Here is a 21,432-nt window from a genome sequence, read left to right as displayed (position 1 = left end):
TGAAAGCTATATGCTCATTCTGTACACACAGTAGTAACAGTCTGCCTTGTCATTTTAGAGTGGTGCTAAGACAGCATAAAACACCAAGCAGAAATTTACAGTTCTTGAACAGGGTTACACAGGTTATAAACCAGTATCCCACCCCCTTGAAAGTCTGCCCTAAAAGCACACATATTAACGAAAATCCTCTTATGTGAAGGCAGGATGGATTTCTAAGACTGCTTGGACACTGCAGATTAACATATACGACGTTACACGGGTAGATACCATATTCCTGACAACAAACCAGTATGGACTTAGTTAAGCAATGCCTAAATACTTCTTCCCTGCAAGAAATGCCAATATGTACATTTCTAGATTACTTTGCATTTCTCAGGCAAAGTGCAAGTAGTAAGAAAACCAATAAGCATAAATGCATCAGATAACTGAAAGCTACAAGATTTCCAAGTAACTGTTCCCTTGTTCACCTGCAGTGAGATACAGTTCATTTGAGACCCTGCCTTACTCAGATCCATTTATGGCACACAATACAGTGCAAGAAGCAGACACTCATTTACTTTCATCTCCATGTTCAAAGCATGGCTCTAAGTCCCATTCACTGCACGTTACCCTATGTGTTAAAAGAACGTGGAGGATATATTCGTCAGTCTTGCCATATCACCCGACACAGCTCCAATCTTCAGACATCTCCAGGTTTCTTTAATAGAATAGAACAGCATTCCCCTCCAGCTTATGTCAAAAACATCCTAATATCGAGCACAGCAGCAATCTTTCTCTTGGTCTACAGTATACAAAGCAAAAAGCTGCCCATTGTTGTAATGTGATGAAGGAAGAGGGAAGAAGGGAAGGAAAGAAATGTGTCTTTATTTTTTTTTCCTTACAACAAAAATAACTTGCATCATTTTGATATAATATTCCAAGGTGATTAGGTATCTTGCAGGGACCAGAAGAAAATTTTCCATCCAAAGGTCAATGTCAATAAAAATTCTCAAAGCTTTAGAATAAAACCACTCTCAAAACATAACAGGTATGGCAACATATGCTTCTGCTGTAAAAAGGTGCTGTATTAGGGTGATGTTCAAAGCAGAACCTACTTTTTAAAGCTGTATGGATGAACAGCACTTGAAAAAATAAAACCTCAAAAGATGTAATATTTGAATACACAGCACAGCAAAGTAATTGTCAAAAAGCATAAACTATTACTGAATTGGCCTGTCTAATCAGTGCTGAAGTATTAAAAAAAATTAATTCAAACACAAAAACATAAAGTAAGAGTTCTTCAGAATAACCAACCAAATTTTTAGCTTTTGACTTATTTCAAAGAAATAAACATTATCATTTCCTTATTAAATGAAAGAAATACAAGTTAATCTGTATTGATATCAATACCTTCTAAAAATTTATTTTAGAAAAGTACAATAAAAAATAATTAAATATTTCCAAGCAGACCATAGCCCCTGCTCTTCTGACAGATATAACAATTTGATAAGAGTTCAACCCAGTCTCCAATAAATATGGGAACTGAATCTGGACTCCTAACTTACCTCTACATCACAGTGCATCATGAGACTTTTACTTCAGAATGCAATACATAGTTCTATTTTCATGCCAGTACAAAGTGCCATTTTTTTAACCTTAAGCAGAAGCTGGGATGGGAGTGAAAATCTTTACTTGCAGATTTAGAATACATTCTTTGATAAAGACAGAGCACTTCAAGACATATTGTTTTCACTGAGTTTACCTTGCTCTCTGAGAATTAGCTTGACTTGATGTGGAGATATCATCAGCACCTGATAACACACCACTGGCATCATCTCTCTTGAAGCCTTCATTTCTTCTCACTAACAAACCAAAAGACAAATTAATACTTGACTGACAAGAAAGTACACAGAGTAATCCCATCTAAAAATCAAGGACTTTTCAGTCATATGAGATTACTTAGAAGGAATCAAATTCACGTGTTCTGCACAATGGCATTACAGTATCAAACAAACCAGTATTACAAAGTTGATTTCAGTTTTCAAAGCTATCTTACAGTTTTCCCCCAACAAAGATAGCTGATGGTCCTTTAAAGAAGAATAGTAAGGAAGGCCTAAAAGAAATCACAATTAAAAAAACCCCCACATCCAGTTGCATAGACACCTTCCCAAGGTAACACATTTCCTCATCAGCCATGAGTTGAGACATATACATACATACATGGCAGAGACATCATAAGAAACCACTCCAGAACAGAAAGAGAGCACCTACTCATTATGCATCCAGTTCACAAGAAGGGAGGTAAGAAATCAGGCACTGAACTCCTGATTTTTATCCCTGGAATCTCACTCCTGACCATAATTTATAAAAAAAAAATTTTTTTTTTCTTTTGGCAATATACTAACCTGCCATTCTCTTCATAGTAGTTACCTTCTTTGCTGGCATATTTTCCTGTAGCAGCACCTGAGGTGCTACACTTAGAGCCTGATTTTGCAAACTACTGCTCTTGTACTGTAGCCCCAATAAACAGAGCTGGCAGGAGAGCTCTTGCAGAACACATTACAGCCTCATTGACTTTGAAATAGGTCTTTTTGACAGTCATTTACTGAGTTCAGAAATACTACTACTGGTAGCCAGAAAGTAGCTTTATCTTGCCTGTAAAACTTAGGAGTTGTTGACTTTGGACTGGAACACCTAAGCAGTCTGTTCTAAATGGCGAGCAAGTGAAGGGAAATGCATTAAAGGAGCCTCAATACTTGTTACTGCTCCTTATGCTTCTGGTTCAGTAAGCAGAAGGACAGACAACCACAAAGAAGGTTGAGAGAGCAGTCAGTACAGGGAGGCTGTGCTGGCATTCTGTACATACAGAATACATACAGTGCAGCTATACTCTAGCTGCCTATCTATTGTTTTCTTTACTAATTTTTCACACCATGATTTGCCTCCATTACTTATAATGATTCACTAAGATGGTTTTTCCAGCCATATATCAGCGAACAACCCTATGTACCATTTACTGCTTTTTCAAGCCACTGATTTAATAGAAATTACTTAAATTTATCATACTAACAGCCTGTACTATGTAGTACTTTTGCATTACAGTGAAATCCTTGGCATATAAACTATCAACAAACTTAACCCTCTTAGCAAAACTCACTGATACAAAAATAATTAAACCATGTATGTCCCAAAGCTTTTGAAATTTACTGTTATTGTACACTTATAACTCGATTGGTTTTGTGCCTCTGAAGACAGCATGAAGTTTAAAAAAACCACTCTAGTAAAAAGTTAACCGTTTCCAGCTTTTCCTACCAAGTTCCCTCCCAGAGTGCTAAATGTCAAAGTCATTTCTGAACAGACTGACAATTATGCTGATCTGTACACAATGTTGTAATTACATCATCTTACAACTTTGTATCAGTGGTAATTATTGAGCCTCCTACTAAAGACTGAACTTGATACTTTTGGGGTCTGTTTTTCATCTTGAACTTTTTTCTTTAGGTTTTTTGTTTGTCTGTTTGTTTGGTTTGGTGGGGTTTTTTTCCCTTTTTTAAACATAGGTCTTACCTTGCCTGAAATCTGGTTCCGAAGAAATAACAGATGGACTTTCACTTGAAGTACTATAAACGTCGCTGTGATAAGACTTGTACCTTCTCAAAGGCTCTGAAAGTTTAAATCAGGGTATCAGATATGCAAAAATCAAACACAAATGAACGTTTGAAATTTTTAAAAATATTTTTCAAAACATGTTAAAATGCCCATCTGTGACCATGGAGTCTAAAAGCAAACACTGCTGTGCAGTTCCATCCTGTTCCTATAGTCTGAGGGTTCTGTGGTCTGCCAGGCCCCTCTTGGCTATCCTAACAGAGCCACCTCCTCTGAACTTCTCTCTCATCATCACTTCAAAGTTAAAACTAATATTTTAAAAACCCCAACAAAACCCAAGACAAAAATGGACCCCTCCTGCAAACAAAACTGATATAAACACTTGACGTGCACCTCCAGTGTCTAAAGCAACTACCACAACTTGGTTCCTGTTTTCTTCATGATGTAAAAAAGAAAAATATCCACACAGACAAAGCAGGCACTGGAAAATTAATATTCAGCTCATCTTTGACATCCACAAAATATGATTAACAATCAATTAGTAAACCCCTAGAGGATATTTAATTAACCAGAACAGCTAAACTGATGTGATGAGAAATCAATACAGCAGTCTCACTTCCTACTCTCAGGGGATTATTAAAATAACATACTGGAGCACAGGATTCCACAGAAGGGGGCATGTACTTGACATTTGCAACAATCTCCCAGAACTTTGGCACAAGCCAACAAACAAGCAAAAAATGTGCATAAAAGCAGAACACGAAGCAATCTTCAGAATACCAATGCTTCACTGTCAAAGTCAGAGAAAACTTCTGGTGTCTTTCTCTGTTGAAGGCTGCTGTCTGACTACAGTTCATGTTTTTGAAAACAGAAGTGATGATAAAGAGAAAAACACATGTAACTGCTGTGAAAACAAGTGTGAGTCACTATAGCAAGGAACATACAATGCAAGAATACAAAATGGGGAATACATGAGCAGGTATGCCTGGAGGCTGCAAAAAGGAAATTGGAAGTTCCAACTTCCCACATACAGAAAACAAAATGCCTGGTGAAAAATTCTGAGAGAACAATAAACCTGCAGCATAATTTGTGTTAGGTCAGAGAACAAGTTAGTCAACAATATTACTCATTTAGACTTCATACAGAAGCAAGGAAAATTCCAAATAGGAAAAAAGCATTAAAAGATATAAGATAATGCAGTAGAACAAGACTGAAGACTCGTTCATGTTCACTTTGGACTATCTGTTTTCAAAACCTTCCTTCTCAACAGCCAGGATCAGCTCACTTGAGCTGTGCAGGGATTCTTTAAGAAAACTGGGAAAAGCAAGCAAAGTTGCCAATGAACCCATGAAACCAACAGCTCCCAGCAGCCCACCCCAGTTGCACAGTTTAGCAGCATAAAACCCAATTAACATTTCACATTACTCTCAGAAATGAGCAATATGGTTTGCATATATGCAAACTAATCTACAGCAAGATGAAGAGAATTCACTGGGGGAGGGGTGTGGGAGCAGTGAGGTTGCTTCAATCTTTCACAATGGCTACTTTCAGCATTCTGGATTTTACAACAAAGAAATCTACCCCCAGTCTAGCAATTACTTGCCTAACAAGGGAAATAAAAACCAAATTCAGTGGGTAGCTTTTGGAGATTTATTTTTAAACTGCTCCCAGCCCTTTAAGTGAGGCATCAATCCAAACACGATACTGGGGCTACAATACCAAAACATTTAACTAGAACCAGATCTCTTGTTTCCCAGTAGTTTTATTAGCTGTAGGTTTTTCAAGTCTGCTGAACTGACTTTGAAGCAAGATGATGGAAAGGGAACAATAAAATATGACATGAGACTTTAAACAGATTTATTTTTTTCCACTTAGTCAGCAGCCTAGGCTTCTCAAATTGCACAGAAATTATGGCTACATTCTGGTTCTCCAAGACATTAAAATTTTGGGGGGAAAAAAAAAGTAATGTGGTAAAACAGAAATAGGCAGTTAAAACATGAGACAAGTGTTTGTACATGGTGGTGTGATACGTGACTCTGCAGGGTGTTTGACTTCCCCTGACTCCCTGTTAGCAGGAGCTGCTGTCCTGCTGTAGGCCAAGGAGTAAGTCCATGAGCCAAGAAACATAAAGTAAGATTTCCAATCACTGTTTATCTCACTGTCTTCACAGACCTCCCCCGAAGTCCCAGCTAGGCTCAAACCTACTATCCCAGCATTCACAAGGAGAAGACCACCCTCCTGTCTTGTCACACCCTTCTCCCTAACCAAGACCATACAACTTAACTCAGTAATGCAAGCAAAGGTATTCTTCTCATCTGCTGGAGGCATTGTACAACCTTTCCATGCAGGGCTGCACTGATGACTATCAAGCAAAGTTTAGAGGCAATTTGGAAGCTACATCCTGAAATTCCACGTAAATGCCCTAGATTTTTCTTCACTTTTCTTGGTGTAGAGAAAATATATACAGATGTGAACTGTTTGCTGCTAGGGCATCTTCTCTTTGGTAACTGCCTTCCAGTTTGTTGCTGGTCTATGTCTATGTACACCTCCTACACATCCCCCCAACACTGTACTTCCTCTTAACCAAACAATCTTTTCTAGGGCATGAAGAGAATATGCACTGCAGACCTGCAAATACTCAATTAAAATGTAAATATTGAGACTATTTTATCTATAATGCTCACAAAGTTACCCAAATAATTTATGCTCTCTCGTCTCCTCCAGCAAGTTCTCCTCAATTCTAACATATTATATTAGGATTTAACTTCAAAGAAGGCACTTGGATCACGTCCAAGCTAAACTTCTAATTAAGAACTGGATTTTTCAAGGGTCACAAAGTTACAATTCTGGGATCAAATTGAAGTTAAGCTTTTGATACAGAATTTTCAAAAATGAGGACAAACTTCTAACCTGTTTGGCTGGGAAGAAGCTGCAAGACAATATCAACAAAAGCTAAAGACAACAACAAAACAACCTGTCTCCCATATTTGCAATTTTCCCTGTGAATTTTGAACGGCCTTGGTTTGTTGTCTTGGTTCCTTGTTTGTTTGGGTTTTCTTCAATTTCTGGTGACTGAAGAGAGACTTCAGAATTGATTTAACTTCCATAAACATCAAACACATTGTAGCAAAACCAATTCTATCAGTTACCCTTCTTAACACTTCAGTATTTAGATTACAGTCTCTTACTGTACTTTGAACCATTTCGTACTTCAGTGGAAAATGAAACCTGAGTTTAAGCATGCTTTAAGAGTCTGTAACTCAAATAAATATATCAAGCTTGTACTAATAATCTAAGTTAACACGTGGTAGCACCACAATGCAAAGGTAAATGAAGCATTACAACTTGAAGAATCTGTTTCTGTGCTGCTTAGTGCTGCAGTGGTGTTTTTATTCAAACTCCCTATCAAAAGCAGCAGAGCACAACCCCACAGGCACCTCATGCAGTACAAAGTAACAAAACACAGTTATTTACGCAAGGCGAGACATGCAAGCCCAGACAAGTAATTTACAGAAAGCCTCACCTCAGCCAACTTCAACAGAAATCAGAGAACTGCATTTAGCTTGGAATTTCATTATCCTGAACACGAGTCACATTAGATACCCAGGTTTTCAAATACACATCATTACAGAATTATTACTGGCTGCACGGAGAAGGTGGAAGAATTAAACCGACAGTTTCATGACAGGGAGGGAGCTCTTGTGTGCCCTTTGAGGTTCACTGGTGGGTGTCTCTATTACAGGAGAATGTACGATAATACCATTTGAAACACATTAACTATCGTTTAGAAGAGGCTAAGACTTGCTTCTTTCCCAAGAGTTTAATCAATTTTCCTTTTCCTCTTTTCATATAAGAAAGCTTGAATGATGCAAGGCAGCATAGGTTTAACAGGAAGAACACAAGAGATCCAGATCAAATCCCTGGTAAGGATTCACATCCAACAACTGACAAAGGAAACAGATCCATTAAGCCTCTCAGGGGAGCATTTTAACCTCCAAGGTTTCCACCACCCATGTTCTAAATGAAAAAGCTGTATTCCACATGCAGCCCAAGTCCCCAGCCATCCAGGCAAATCCCCCAGGGAGCCTAATGGACATCTGATGCAGAGGGCCTAGCAGGATCTAATCTATAGAGAGAAAAGTAGCCTTGTAAAACTGCAGAAAACACACATCTCTAGTGCTAGGCTGAAAAGGAAAACAGCAAGATTAACCACAACAACTCCAGGGTTTGGAAAGAACTCAGGGTCCTGTCCTCAGAAAGACACCCTTCTTTTCTGGATCTGGATCATGCCATCTAGGGTAAGGTATGTAAATGAACACAGGCACAAACTGAGAGTTTGTACCATAAAGTTGTTTGCTTGTTTTAATTTAAATGTTTTATCCAACTGAAAAAGTTGACTAAAAATTGACAATCCCAGACTGTGTGAGCTGCTGCAAGCTCGACAGATGAGATAAAATGGATGCCATTCTGCTGTGCAATTATAGAATTGTCAGAGCTGCTTTATTACCTGATGTTAAGCTATGTAATTCAGAACAAAATAATAGTGGCTGATGCCAGAGTACTTATATTTTAGAGAAATCCCACAAACATCTTTCTTTTTCCCTGAAAAGCCAATTGCTGTAGCCCCAGTAAAATTAACAACTGAAGTTTTCCAACTGAAATAGTAACTTTCAGATTCCTTAGTATGATTTCTGAATACTGTTCAACCTGAACCTTATCTTTACCAGGCATACCAACCACATGAGAATCCATTGTGCCACCACTGAATTTAAATCATACTGCAGCACAATGATCCTGAGACATGTGCAAACTGCACCTTCCTTTGCTTTCACATGCAAACAGATGTACCACTGAGGATGACTCCCATGGCCCACACATGAACTGAGTACATTCAATTCAAGACAAAAAAGAAGGCATGCACACTTCATTGAATTTACAGTAGTAAGTTTGTAAAGCTGCTACTCCTTTTTCTGCCCTAAATCCAATCTTCCATTTAACCCACTTCTTCAGAGGCTCCCAAATTCAAATCTCTGGGGCTTAATTTGCTGGAATAAATTTGCTACCAACAGGTGCCTGATTACCTGCAGAAATTTTCCTTGTTCAAAGATGCAACTTCAAACTAAGTGAGCTTTTCAAACCCAGGCATTTGGAGTATCCTTAGCTGTAACTTTCCCAGCTAAACACAGGCTATCATAACATGGGAGTTTTATAAATGGGGTTCAGATGAGTCTTCAAAGTAGCTAATGAAAATGGTTTTGTAAGAAAAACACACAGAAGACTTAGGAGGCAGAGACCCACCTCTAGAAAAATGGAATATTACTGCCTCTTCTTCCTGACTGTATGAACCGAGAGCAATAAGTGGACAAAAAAACCCAAAACCTGAGGACTTAATAATTTCAGTGGGAAAAAAATAAAGGTAAAAAGAGGAATAAACACAACTTGAGGCTCTAGAATTCACCTGGTTCCCAACTGCAAAAACATTTAACAAAGGCTTGTTAAATCCATTCCTGGATTCAGCATTCCAGAACTTCAGCAAGATCAGCTTTTTTGGTATCCTGTCTGCTATTTCAACCCACAGCCAACTACATCACTAGTCTCCTAACTGGTTCTGTGCTCCTGTATCCCAACAGGACACAGGCAATCTTTATGTCTTGCTACCTCGTGCATCTCATTTACAACATCCTCATAAACAAATCTGAATTAAAAAAAAAAAAAGATACTCATTCACTCAACATATAAACCCATTCACTTTGAATTATGCATACACTCAAAACAAGGGTAGAGGGAGCTGCCTAAGCAAAAGGAGAGATTCATACAAGGCCATCATACAAGGCCTTACTATTGTGTCATTTGGAGGTAGGTCTGAGATAAACAAGGAATCAGTTTTGTGGGTGAGAAGGCAAAGAAAGCTGGAGCAAGGGAGAATAGATGACACTTTCACGGTCTTGAGGGACAAGGCAGGCTTGCAAAATGAAAACGGTAGAATGTTATTTTCTCTCTGAAACAGGACACTATCAGCCGGTGCCAAGCAACAATTCCCAAGTTTCAAAAGAACAACAAAAACAAAATCTGCTCTCCTGGTAAGGTAAACTGCTTGGGTTTAACACTTAACAACTTCACAGCTCTAAATAATTCTGTCTAATCTCACAAAACCTCCATAACAAAACAAGAGTGAACAAAACAGCAAAGATGCAGAACTTACTCCCCCGTCTCCTGGCAAGATTAACACATGCTTTTGGAGTCTGTTCTTAGTGATCAGAATTGTCTATACCTGAAATCAAATAGCAGGCTTTCCCTTGCCTCTATCTGGCTAAGTAGCACCTAATCATAAACAATCGTCTTCAACAGACAAGAGATAAACAACCTCAAGCCTGAAACTGTACAGCAGATTAATATAAAACAGCAAGTTCAAGAGCAAGGCAGTTGCAATGACACTGGAAGGCTTGCGAGGCTAAATCTGAGATGTTCTGACAGCAGATTATAGTGTGCACTTCAGATGGTCTGCAGCTCACTACAAAGTACTACAGCACAGCTGTAATTAAAGCTCTGTCATTCTTTCCACTATAAACTCTGCTTTTTCATGAGTTTATAATTTGGATTGTAAAAATCTGTTCTGAGTGAAAGCTTGGCAAACCAGAGCCTGTGCATAAGAACATTTTCTTTTTCCAAGGCAGTCAGCTCCTTAAGGTTTTACGAATAACAAAAAAGTTTGCCAGCTTAACCCAAAATAAGTTAAAGAAAAATACGCCACATGTCACTTAAATTCCTTTGTAGTTTGAGGGAAGTTTTATCTGGCCAAGTTCAACCCACAGAGAGTCCAATGACACTTCAAATTCCAAAACAGAAAAACAGCAGAGGCCAAAAGCAGAGGCTTAATACAATTTACACAGGTTTAACTGTGACCTAGACCTGGGCTCAAGTGAACTGGAAATATCCCCAGACCTACGAAAAAGAAGGCTGATTGTGTCCTTTCTACTACAGTCAACCATAAATAACCCTGTTTACCATGACTCCTTGCTCATTCCTCCCCCTCCAACCTGAACTGAACCCTCACTCCAAACTACGTGGTCTTACAAAATAACTTCTTCTCCGTTTTTCCTTTCCTTACCCCTTGTTTGAAGTCATGCTGTAGACACAGAGAAAGAACAATATTTGCTGTCATTTTCTGTGGACTTCTTTCCACTGCTTCTACTGGTGCCCCCCTATCTGCTATGTGACCACCAGCTGTAGGTAGTAGGATACTCTTGCATCACCAAGCACTGTCCAAGAAACTGCCACTACCTTTATCAAGACAGTTGACATATTTTACACCACAGTTTTCCACATAGTTGCTCATATCTCTCAGCTAGGCTGGGTTTATGTCAGAAGAGCAATTCCACGCACACTTGACACTGACACGTGGAAATATCTTTCTAACTACTAAGTGCTTCAAAACTGCATACAACAGCAATGCACAAAAACACTCAAGACTGTATTGTTCATTTCTTTGACAGATGAAACTAGCAAATGACTCTTTATGAAAGATCTCAAGGGACTTGTCTGTTGTAAAGAAAATGTGAGATAAGGAATGGTAAAACACAGAACAAAAAAAGGAAAATGAAAGGGAAAGAAGTCTTAACAGACTAACAGACTTCATGTATTAAGACTTTCATGAATTTGCTCACTAAGGCAGAACAGATACTTCCAGTCAGGCTTCTCAAGCCCCATAAAACATAAGAGCAACTAACTTCTATGTGAAAAAGTATTTGTCATCCATCTTACTAAAATATACTTTAAACTGCCTCTCATTAAAAGTTCATATTCACAACTAGGTTCTGGTCCCAGACTTTTCTTTAAGTAGTTAACTGACCAAAACCACCCCAACAATGGAGAGCCTAAAATAAAATAGTAAAGTATGCACTCCTAACTTCAATTCAAGAGTGAAACACATGTACCTTCCTTGAAAGTAGAAAACTCTGAAACCCAGCTATCTGCTGCAAAAGTATCTTTGTTTTTTTCTATCAAGTAGTGACTGTGAATTCAGAAGGATGGGCAATGAGTCATTAGCTATTGCCTCAATCTTCCGTGTACCCATTTGTCACTCAGCTTCTGTGACTATTAAATCCCAGCTCCCAGTTTACTTTGACTGCACTTTCACCCATTCCCTTTATGAATCCAGTAGTTTCATACACCTGACCTATCTCAGTTTGCAAGGCACGGGCATGTTTTGTTTTCTGCCATCTCCCAATCTGCTTGAATGAGAATGATAAACCCATTGCTCATCAATGGGTTTGGCCAGGCTTTTGGTTTTGCTCTTGTGCAACACAAGCCTGCACAAAGCTGCACTCCTGAACAACAAGGCTATTGAGCTTTCCCAATACTGGGAGTGGCCTCCTCCTAAACTTTGTCAGCTGCCTATCTCCAGCTATCCCAGTTGACTCACATACTTGAGATGGTCCCCTTTGATTTCAGACTCTTATACCAAAACCCAACTAACCTTCCCTGTACCTCAGACATCTCCTATAGAGATAAACAATGTTATCTCCACAGTGCTGCTTTCACCTGTGTTCATTCCTTCACATTATAACTCTCATTGGAAGATGCTAATTTGATAGCACTTAAGAACTCCAGCTGCACAGAAATCACAGCAGCTTTTTAAACTGCCTATGCCATTCCAGTAACACTCCTCCTTTCTGGAGCAAAAGGCTCACATGCATAGGAAAGAACTGGCTTGCCATGCTAATTGCAGTACAAGCATCTCCCAAGGTGGCCACAAAGGGCATGAGCAGGCATTTTTAGAAATTCAACCTTGACAAAAGGCTTTATCATCTCTCCTTAATAAGGAGGTGTTTACACCTCAGGCAGAAAAAGGAGGCCAAAGCAGGGTGTGTTTTCACACAGTTACTTCTGACACACAACAGGCAGGCAGTCATGGGTTTTCAAACTTATGGATTTCTGAATAAATGACTGACTTAGCTCTGTACATACAGCTCTCATACCATATACCTTAAACGACCAAGTTATGCTTTTTTGCTCAGCACAAGCAGGATCCAGCTCTGCTCTCAGCTTCTATCCAACTGTCTCAAACTTACAACCCCTCCAAATCACATCACATTTACAAAGCAAACAAAATATGCAGTTCCACTAACAGGGTTATGCACAAAGACAATTTTATAAGTTCCACAGAACTTATTAAAAAAAACTTGTAAAAAAGAAAGTTGTTTCACAGAACAACTACAAAAACTTGTTTTTTCCCCATGCATTCTTGTCATGAACTGATGGAACTTGTTATCAAGTATTCCCACTGAAGTAAAGACCTGAACATGAGGCCCCTAAAAAATTCATATTTAAGGGCTTAAGTCTGGAATTATACAGCACAAAAACTGAGAGATCTGGAGATGAAATTCTGCCTTTCCTCTGTAGCATAAGTTCATCACTAATGGCTGGAGATGAGGATCTTTCTTCAAGGAAAATTATTTGACAACGAGCTGTTACCAACTTCTTTTTTTCTTTCTAATTTTAATTGATCAACTTGATACTGGTTGACTTACAGAGATCAACTATTCTCACTGAGTAAACAACCTGGGCAAGCACATTTATCTTCATTGGCAACAGATGCTTCAGTGATTTCACTATGTGAAAAAGACAAAGCAAAGATCTCTGTAGTTTCAAGAGCTGCTACAAGAGAACTCAATTTTATCACAATGAACACTTTTTTTGATGACTGGAATATTTAGAAAATCAAAAAGCTTCACCAACCTTCTACATTCATAGCTTCCCTCAGAAGCTGCAACTTCTTCTGTCTCTCTCTTATCCTGTCAAAGGCACTTGATATTGCTGCAGAAGTTGATGTCTCAGGCACATGGCGCGTTTGGTCCAGTTTTTGTGGTCCGAAGACATCCAGTGCTATGCTCCCATCAGAGTACCTTGCTTCCTTGTTTCTAGCAGTAGTAGAAGTCCGTACTGTAAATGTTTCACACTGATGGCTGTGCCTGTGAGAGCCTCCAGCATGGTTCCTCTCAGCTGCATTGTCAGTAGTGCAAAGCAAATCTGTGGAAGAAGCCCATATTTTCCTTTTGGGAGGGACATCTGTATGAAGGTGACCTTTTTTCTCAAACTCACTGGTTTTACATCTGTGAGGACAGAAAACATCTTCCTGTCCTGAGTTATAATCTGCAGAAATGCCCTGGAAAAACTCTTCTTCATCTTGTGTTCCTCTAATGGACAGAAATCCCATAGACTTGCTAAGTCCTTTGTTAAGTGTGGTCTGCTGAGAGAAGTGACCTCTGTGTTCATCAGGTGCATCAGTCGCCGATGTTTTTCCTGGAATAAGGAGACATTTCATACATGTAATTTTCTACTTAATACACAGTAGTCCAACACAACTGTATACTGAATACACACTTTAGCATTGATTTTGTCATCCAAAATATACTTAAAGGGCTGCCTCAAGTCAACAAAGACAGAACTCCAACTACTTCATATGATGAGCATTTTATTTCTTTTATTTCTGAAGTGCTCAAGAAAAATGTAAGGCCTACTATAATTCAGTATTAACACAGAAAAACTCCAAGCTATCACATACATGCTGGAAGCTGTTTTCTCATTAGTTCTATTTTTAAAGTAGTCTGGATTATCATCAAAAATACTACTTAATAATCAAACTGAAATCAGCCATTCCTGTCACACCCAAATACACCGCCTACAATTTTCAATAACAAGTCCAGGTTTGTTCTATAGATTTACAGATTCCTTGAAATAGCGTCAGTAGTAAGAAAAGAATGATTGTGTACTTAGGAATGATAAGAATCCTGGATCTTCCTCTAATGACTATTTTTGGTGATGACAGTATCTCCAGATAAAGAATACTCCTAAAACAAAACCAATCAAGTTTCCAAGATCAAAGTGACTCTACGAGCCTGCACCTTCCATTTTCATCAATAAATAGATCCACCAATACTTAGGAACAGTTTCTCTTCTTCCTCTCCCTTACACGGAAATTACTTCCAGAATAAAAGAAACTGTCAGAGGTGGAATAATACCAATGAAATATGTAGTCTCTGAAGAATATAATTTCATAGTCATCGAGAAGTTTTAATGATCATGTATGTCTCAGGCATAAAATTTTAGCCTGATTTTACAAAACTAATTACAAACATCAGTAAGTATAATCAAATTTCTTAATATTAACAGATAATCTGCAAGTTTACCTTTCATGTTCTTAAGTCTTTCTGAGGTCAAAGTTAAAGGATTATGATTATAACCATAAGACTAATATCTCACAGAAAACCTAAAGACTACCCAACTGCTAGCAAACTAAAATTTTTTAATGCTTCTTCATTATTAGAGTGGCAAAAATCCCACGTCTACTGTAGATATCACATAGGCAATAATCTACTCATATCTCCAACTGATCAAGTGCACTGAAAAAATTCTTAGGGATTCTAAACTCTCCAATTTGCAGGATACACACTGCATCAGTGTGGCAATCTCCACTTTATCAGTGATACTCTCGAATAGAAAAACCAACTAAAAATATTCTGTGCTGGGTTGCCTAAGCAATGCCTGCTCACCCAGCTGGAGTCAGTATGGCATGTGATATTTTCCTTAAAGCTAGCTCCCTCCTTACAGTGATATTCCCATGTACATCCTCTAAGAAGCAGCAGATACTGCAAAAGCAAGCAGTCATTCAAAGTAAATTACTGTGCTGTATCTATTGCTTTTAAAGACGGCTATATAGTGCTGCCCGCTGCTCTTCCAAAGTCGATTGAAATGAACTGTCCCCCTCGCACAACAGGCTCCTGATGATCTTTATCTAGAGTGTTATCCTTTCAAACAGAATTTCAAAGAATGCTTTAGGGATGTTCGTAAATGTAGTCAGTAACGCTTTAAAAGCTTTCTGCTTTTAAAAGTGTAAACAACTTTCAACTCTGATACTCGAAGAGGGGCTGGGCTGAGCTGTTAGTTTTCAGTTTCTATTTCTTTGATATTTAAGTAGCAATCAAAATAAGCAAGACTAAAGCCAAATGCAACCAAGCAACTTCTTCATTCTTACCAACACACAAAATATATGACAGCAAAATGTTCAGGTTCGGATTGTCCTGTAAGAAACTACACAGTTCCCACATGCTCTAGCCAAGACAATTAAAAAAAAAACCACTTTGCCAATGAGAATGAATTCATCTTCTAAAAGGATCTGACACATATATTTTACAAATATAGCTTTAATCCTAAACTAAACATAATTATCTTTGTGGTCAGGTAAATATTATGTTATTATCTTATTCTCAGACTATACATCCTCCTAAGGCTGGTGAACTACCTATAATATTCACACACACAAAAAAGCCTTTTAAAAATAGCTGTTCATTGTGAAGTTCCCACTATCCATCTAAAGCAGCAGCACACTACACATTCCACAAACACATACTTCACATTCACGTGCATGCACCAAGGACAAACATTCCTATACAAGACTCTAACTCACTCATTTGTGAGACAAAAAACTGAACAGTGCAGTTTAGTTTTATAGATAATCACCAAAAACACAAATCCAAAGGAGCTCCAAGAATCCTCCCCAGAAATGAGAGTTCCAAGATAATTCTAGGCAGAATAAAACCAAAAACAACCTCCTCTACAGAGTTTTCATATATTTTTTTAAATGTAAAAAAAAAAAACACCAAACAACCATTTCTGCAACACTGAAAGTATTTACATGCTGAAACCTTATTGAACAAAACAAGGGCAAACAAAGCAGAAAAAAAGCCCAAAATAAGCAGACAGCTGCAACTCCAATATACTACCAAGGATATACATTCAGGATTACTCAGTACATCATGTCATGACTCAGAACATTCCTGGTTCAAAAGATCATTTAGGTCTCCTCACTTGAAGCATTATCTTGCTGCAATTAATCCAATCATATCCAATGAAAAGAGTCACACCTGTACTTTTAGTACCAGTGGGTATCCTCACCACAGCAAGCCCAGAGACTTATAAAACTATCTGTTGTGTGCTGGTGAGAACTGCAGTGGAAGAGCTCAGCTCTCAGTGAGGGTGCTTGAGAGTGCTATAGCATCCTCCTCACCAAAGCTGTAGTTTCCATGGACTTGGAGCATTCAGACCAGATGTAACAGAAACTATTTCCAGTTCATGCAGAGGTGCAAAAGACACAAGTTCCTTTGCCTTGACGCGCAAGAAATGCTGTCTATTCCCCAACTCCAAGTCATCCACCCACCTGGGGCTTCCTCAGGAGAAAAAGCAAACACCATGAACATTATCTCATCAGCAGTGACTAGGAAAGTATTCACTGCTACAGCTTTGCCACTCAACCAGCTAACTGCATGATGAGACAGGAGGTGAGCTGTCCCATCAGGAAGCAGAGCAGGAGGCATTACACTGCCACACTGCTCTTCCACTCTCCAGGTCTAACTCATATCCACACTGACTTATGCAGCCAGCATAAGATTTTAACGTAGTACCAAAAGGAATCTACAGCTGGCCTTAGTATTCAGTCTTGAGACTGCAAAATTCTCTAGGACATCTTTCATCGTTCCTTTGTTACTCTCCCCACTCCCACATTTCACCAGTCTTGGCAATTTTCCCCACCTTTGCAAAACCCCACCCCTCTCTGCATAACAGCATTTCAACAAGCTCTGCCCAAACTGACTCACAGTGCCAACATGAGCTGTTAAAAAATCATCCTCAGAGAAGGTTAAAGAAGTGATTTTGGGGCAAGGGATGCACAGCCTGCTCAAGTTGGGCATCTTGAGAGGGCAAACTGAAACAAAGCAGCACTTTGAGATCTGTACTTTATACCAGTCAAAAATGCATGCTGCTCTTGGCACCAGAAAGCAGAGGCCAAGGATAAAGGACAAGACTTCCCAGTACAGAAGCAACTCAATTGCAGATACAAGCAGTAAAATTGAATTAGGCAACCAGCAACCAGTCCAGGCCAATTTTTTCTATTTTTAGTGACTTAAATCTGTCCTCATCCCTTCTTACTTTTTTGAAGTACTATTACAGACTTTGAAAGTCACAAAATCAACTGTTAAGGTATTTTCCCTTTTTTTATCTTGGACTTCCTCAACACACTACCTCACCATTAATTAGATCAAGGGCCTTAAGTGACTGCAGTAAGTCTCTTTCAGCACAAGGCTCATATGTCTACCTTTCATCTAACAGTACACTTTCAAAACAGAGCAGACTGGAATAATATGCCCTTCTTTAACACATGGATTTTCAGTTGAATGGCATACTCTAGTCCAAATGCATTAGGCCAATATGTAGTTTATCCTTCAACTTTTCTTCCTGTGGCTTTTATGATGAAATGAGTGGAAAAATAAAGGGAAGAACTACCAGCAAAAATCTACCTACAGAAAATAAAGATCCAGCTAATGATCAAATGAACCTGACTGCATAATGGAACTTGTATGGCTTTGAATTATAATGCATGGGTAGACTCATGTTATGATCTTTCTTTAAAAAAAAAAGAGGCTTGTATTTTCAATGGAAACTCTGGAGACCTCTCCCAAGTACCCTGGCTCCACTAAAGACACTAAGTATTTCGCCTGAGACCACACAGAGCTACTCCATGCTTCAGTCACCCACATGTATAACAGGACAGAGAAATGCTTCCCTACTTCTCAGTGATGGTGACAGAAGGAGCCATCGAGCAACTAAAATGCTACAGCACATAAGTAACTTCAAAAGGCATACTTTCCCCCTCCTCAGTTACTTCTCTGTTGAACTAAACTCTTCTTGCTCGTCTGAGCGTATGGGTTCTTGATTTCACATATCGCCCTTGGGTGTTTATCCTCTACTTGATGTTACATTAGTGTAATTATTTATAATTACTGTAAATAATTCAAATGCAATTATAGTAACTGCATGATTCCAAAGTATATTATATACAGTGAGGGAATATATACAATAAAAACAGCAATTAATCACCAGGACTCCACAATTAAATTCCCTTGTGGCGCTAAAATGAAAATCTAGTTTTCCACACACGCCTTCAACTGCCAGATGTTCCATCTGCTAAAGAACCATAGATCTGCTTCCTTCTTCCTTTGGTGTCTTCAGCTATGAATGCAACTATACCCTTTTTAACACCAGTGTCATTCACAGACCATCTTTCACTTACACTGACAGTAATCTGGTTGATTTTCCTGTGAGCAAGAGGAAACTAAAGACTAAATCCAGTCTATCTGCAATTATTTGTGTACCAGCTTGATCACAAAGGCAATTAATCAAATACTATGTAAAAGCAAACACAGTTACTACCTCCACATACTGTATCTGTTTTTACTGAATAAACGCAGCTCAACTTTCTTTAAAGTCTTTCTGACTCCTCTTCCTTCTCGTTGCACAAAATGGAATATCTTTTTCATCTCTATTACAAATTTCAACTTGTGGATATAGGTACATACACACACACAAGAGTGGGGGGTGGTTAGGAAGAGATGGGGGCTGGGAAGGCAGGGAGAGATTGCCCACATGTGCATGAAAGCACACAAGCACAAGACTGGAAAGTCTGAAGACAGGAAATTATTATACAGGAGTTTAAAAAACATCTCCCACACCATCTTTGTGCAGAAAACAAAGCAACAGAAAAAACTCTTTCTCCCAAGACAACGTGGTTAGTTTCTCAAACATGAGTGGGTAGCTGGTGGAGGAGTTGGGTTTGCAATCCCTTTGGGGCAGGCTAAGAGCCAAACAGAAGACAAGAGAGCCAGATGTGGCCTGTGGGTTGACTGCTAGGAATGGCACCTCCTCGTTTCTTTTACTTTCTAAATAGCTGAGAAAAGTCCAAGTTTCAGACAGAAGTACTCCTAAACAATGCATTCTTTGTGAAGAAAGAAATGAACTGGACACAAGGACTGCTGAAAGCACTGGAAGTAATGACCAACTTATAAATCCTGTATAACAATTTGCATTCTGCTTTGGACTGACACAGCTCTTCTATCAAAAAACACCAAATAGCTCCGGAAACCAGGCATTTTGTTCAGAACAGTGGTAGTGATCCTTGCCAAGTAGCACTTCATAATTCATAAATGCAACATTTTACCTCTTCCCTTCCTCAGGCAACCATTGCTCTTTCTCCCTCAGGTTTATGGCTCAGTTTTTTGGGGTATGTTTCTCAACCAGGTAGGCAAAAGGTCCACCTAGCTATTCCCTCCCTGGATTTCTGCACACCCCAGGAGAAGCTCAGTGATACAGCTGCTTTTCTGCTCAGAGACAGCCTTTGACATCTCTGGTTTGGTTTCCTCACTGATCTTTGAGTCCACTCTTGTTTTGTCTTCAGAGTTCTAAGTTTGTCCTCAGCAGCACTGTAACAGCATTTCCAACACTGCCAGGCTGGAAACTCCATATAGCAGTAGCTACTATACTTAAATTTAAAAGATTTCAACCAAGGCAAACCACCAGTACTGCTAGATGCAAACAGAAACACTTACTGGAAGAAAACAGGCATAGTTTTTGGAGTGCAAAAAAGTAATTTTTTTTTTTTTTATTCAACAAGAAACCTTCATCTGGCTTTCATTTGGTTTTGCTGAACTCTGGAAGTTATTCTCCACCTACTCAATTCTTTTTTTTCTAGTACTGAGGAGACAGGGGAAATAAAAGAAAAAAAAAAAGACTATTTCCAGATGAGGTAATTTTCAAGTCAATGGAATTAAGTTTGTGCTGTAGCTTTTGATAGCTTTAATCTGTGTGCTTGGATTTAGCAACATAATGCATAAGCTACTTCAGTTCACACATGGAGATCATCACTATAAACTGCTTCTTTATAGACTAGAAGCTGCATTTTCACTCAGAACAGGAACTAAAATAGAATCCACAATCAATTTCCCTAGATCTAAAGCAAAAGGGTACATTTTTTTTTTTGGTCAGAGTTTTTTCTGGACAGCTACACTGGTAATTGACATCATGAAGAACAGTAAGTAAGCACTAGCATTTCTTGTTAAAATTAAAATTAACTTCACTGAGCCTCAGCATCTTTTATTCAGTTTAGAGCACCTACTATTTTTCCTGCATCTGATAGCGTATATAGTCTCATGAAACAGGGAGTTGATCAACATCAACAATTTTGATCTCTATTTCCAAATATTTCCTGTTGTGCACAGTTAAGGTGAACTTTGCAAACAAACACACAAGGTGCAAGATTTCAATTATTAGATGGCTGGGAAGAGGGCTGCCAGGCAAGTACAAGTTATGGAGATTTCAACTGGGCTTTAAATAGCCTACACAACCTTTTGAAGGATAGTTTGTGGTGAAGAGTAACCCAGTGAATTAACTCTTGCTTTATATTTGAAAGAGTTTAGCACTTATTTACTCTTTCATCACATCAGAAGAATTTTATCAAGCTAGTCAAGTAACTTCCACAAATAATTCTTGATGTAAAGACTCTTAAGGTCTAAAGTGTTTTGAGTACAAAAATTAAATAACACTCCTTGGTTCAGATGACTCATGACAGGTCTTACTGCTTCTACTTCTGCTGGCTAAGTCAGTTCCTAAACACTATGTTCCAAGTATGACCTGACTAAAAGCAAACATTCTGTAATATTAATTTAGAATAAATTATTTCTGCAGTCAGCCCTGCCATAAAACTCATTCACCAAGATAGCCAGAGAAAATGAGTCACAAAAGAGACAAAACATAAATTTAACTGGGGAAAACATTAACACAAAGCTATTTATTAATTTAATAATTATCTTCAAGACATAAAGATGGAAATGAATAGCTGTAAATATCCAACCTTGTCACCTTAGAAGAGCAAAAAATTTGATTTAAACAGATGAGGTGGAAAAACATTTCGAAACATTTATCCTAAGTCAACAATAAAGCCCCAGCAATGATAACTGTGGA

At 38.5% G+C, this 21,432-nt stretch overlaps 1 protein-coding gene across 1 annotated transcript in view; it reads right to left on the bottom strand.

The window, feature by feature from the left end:
- PTPN13 (protein tyrosine phosphatase non-receptor type 13) overlaps positions 1-21,432 on the bottom strand; it is a 117,520-nt gene that overhangs the window by 46,101 nt on the left and 49,987 nt on the right. Inside the window, exons 7-9 of the mRNA XM_064651678.1 lie at positions 13,324-13,887; positions 3,547-3,642; positions 1,742-1,841 (exon numbers count right to left, since the gene is read on the bottom strand). Of these exons, the coding sequence (XP_064507748.1) occupies positions 1,742-1,841; positions 3,547-3,642; positions 13,324-13,887 (760 nt within the window). The remainder of the gene's footprint in view (positions 1-1,741; positions 1,842-3,546; positions 3,643-13,323; positions 13,888-21,432) is intronic.

The sequence above is a fragment of the Pseudopipra pipra genome, chromosome 4 (assembly GCF_036250125.1).
Source record: "Pseudopipra pipra isolate bDixPip1 chromosome 4, bDixPip1.hap1, whole genome shotgun sequence".
Lineage (NCBI taxonomy): Eukaryota > Metazoa > Chordata > Aves > Passeriformes > Pipridae > Pseudopipra > Pseudopipra pipra.
The sequence above is the reverse complement of the archived record's forward strand: the minus strand, read 5'-3'. Positions and strand labels throughout refer to the sequence as shown.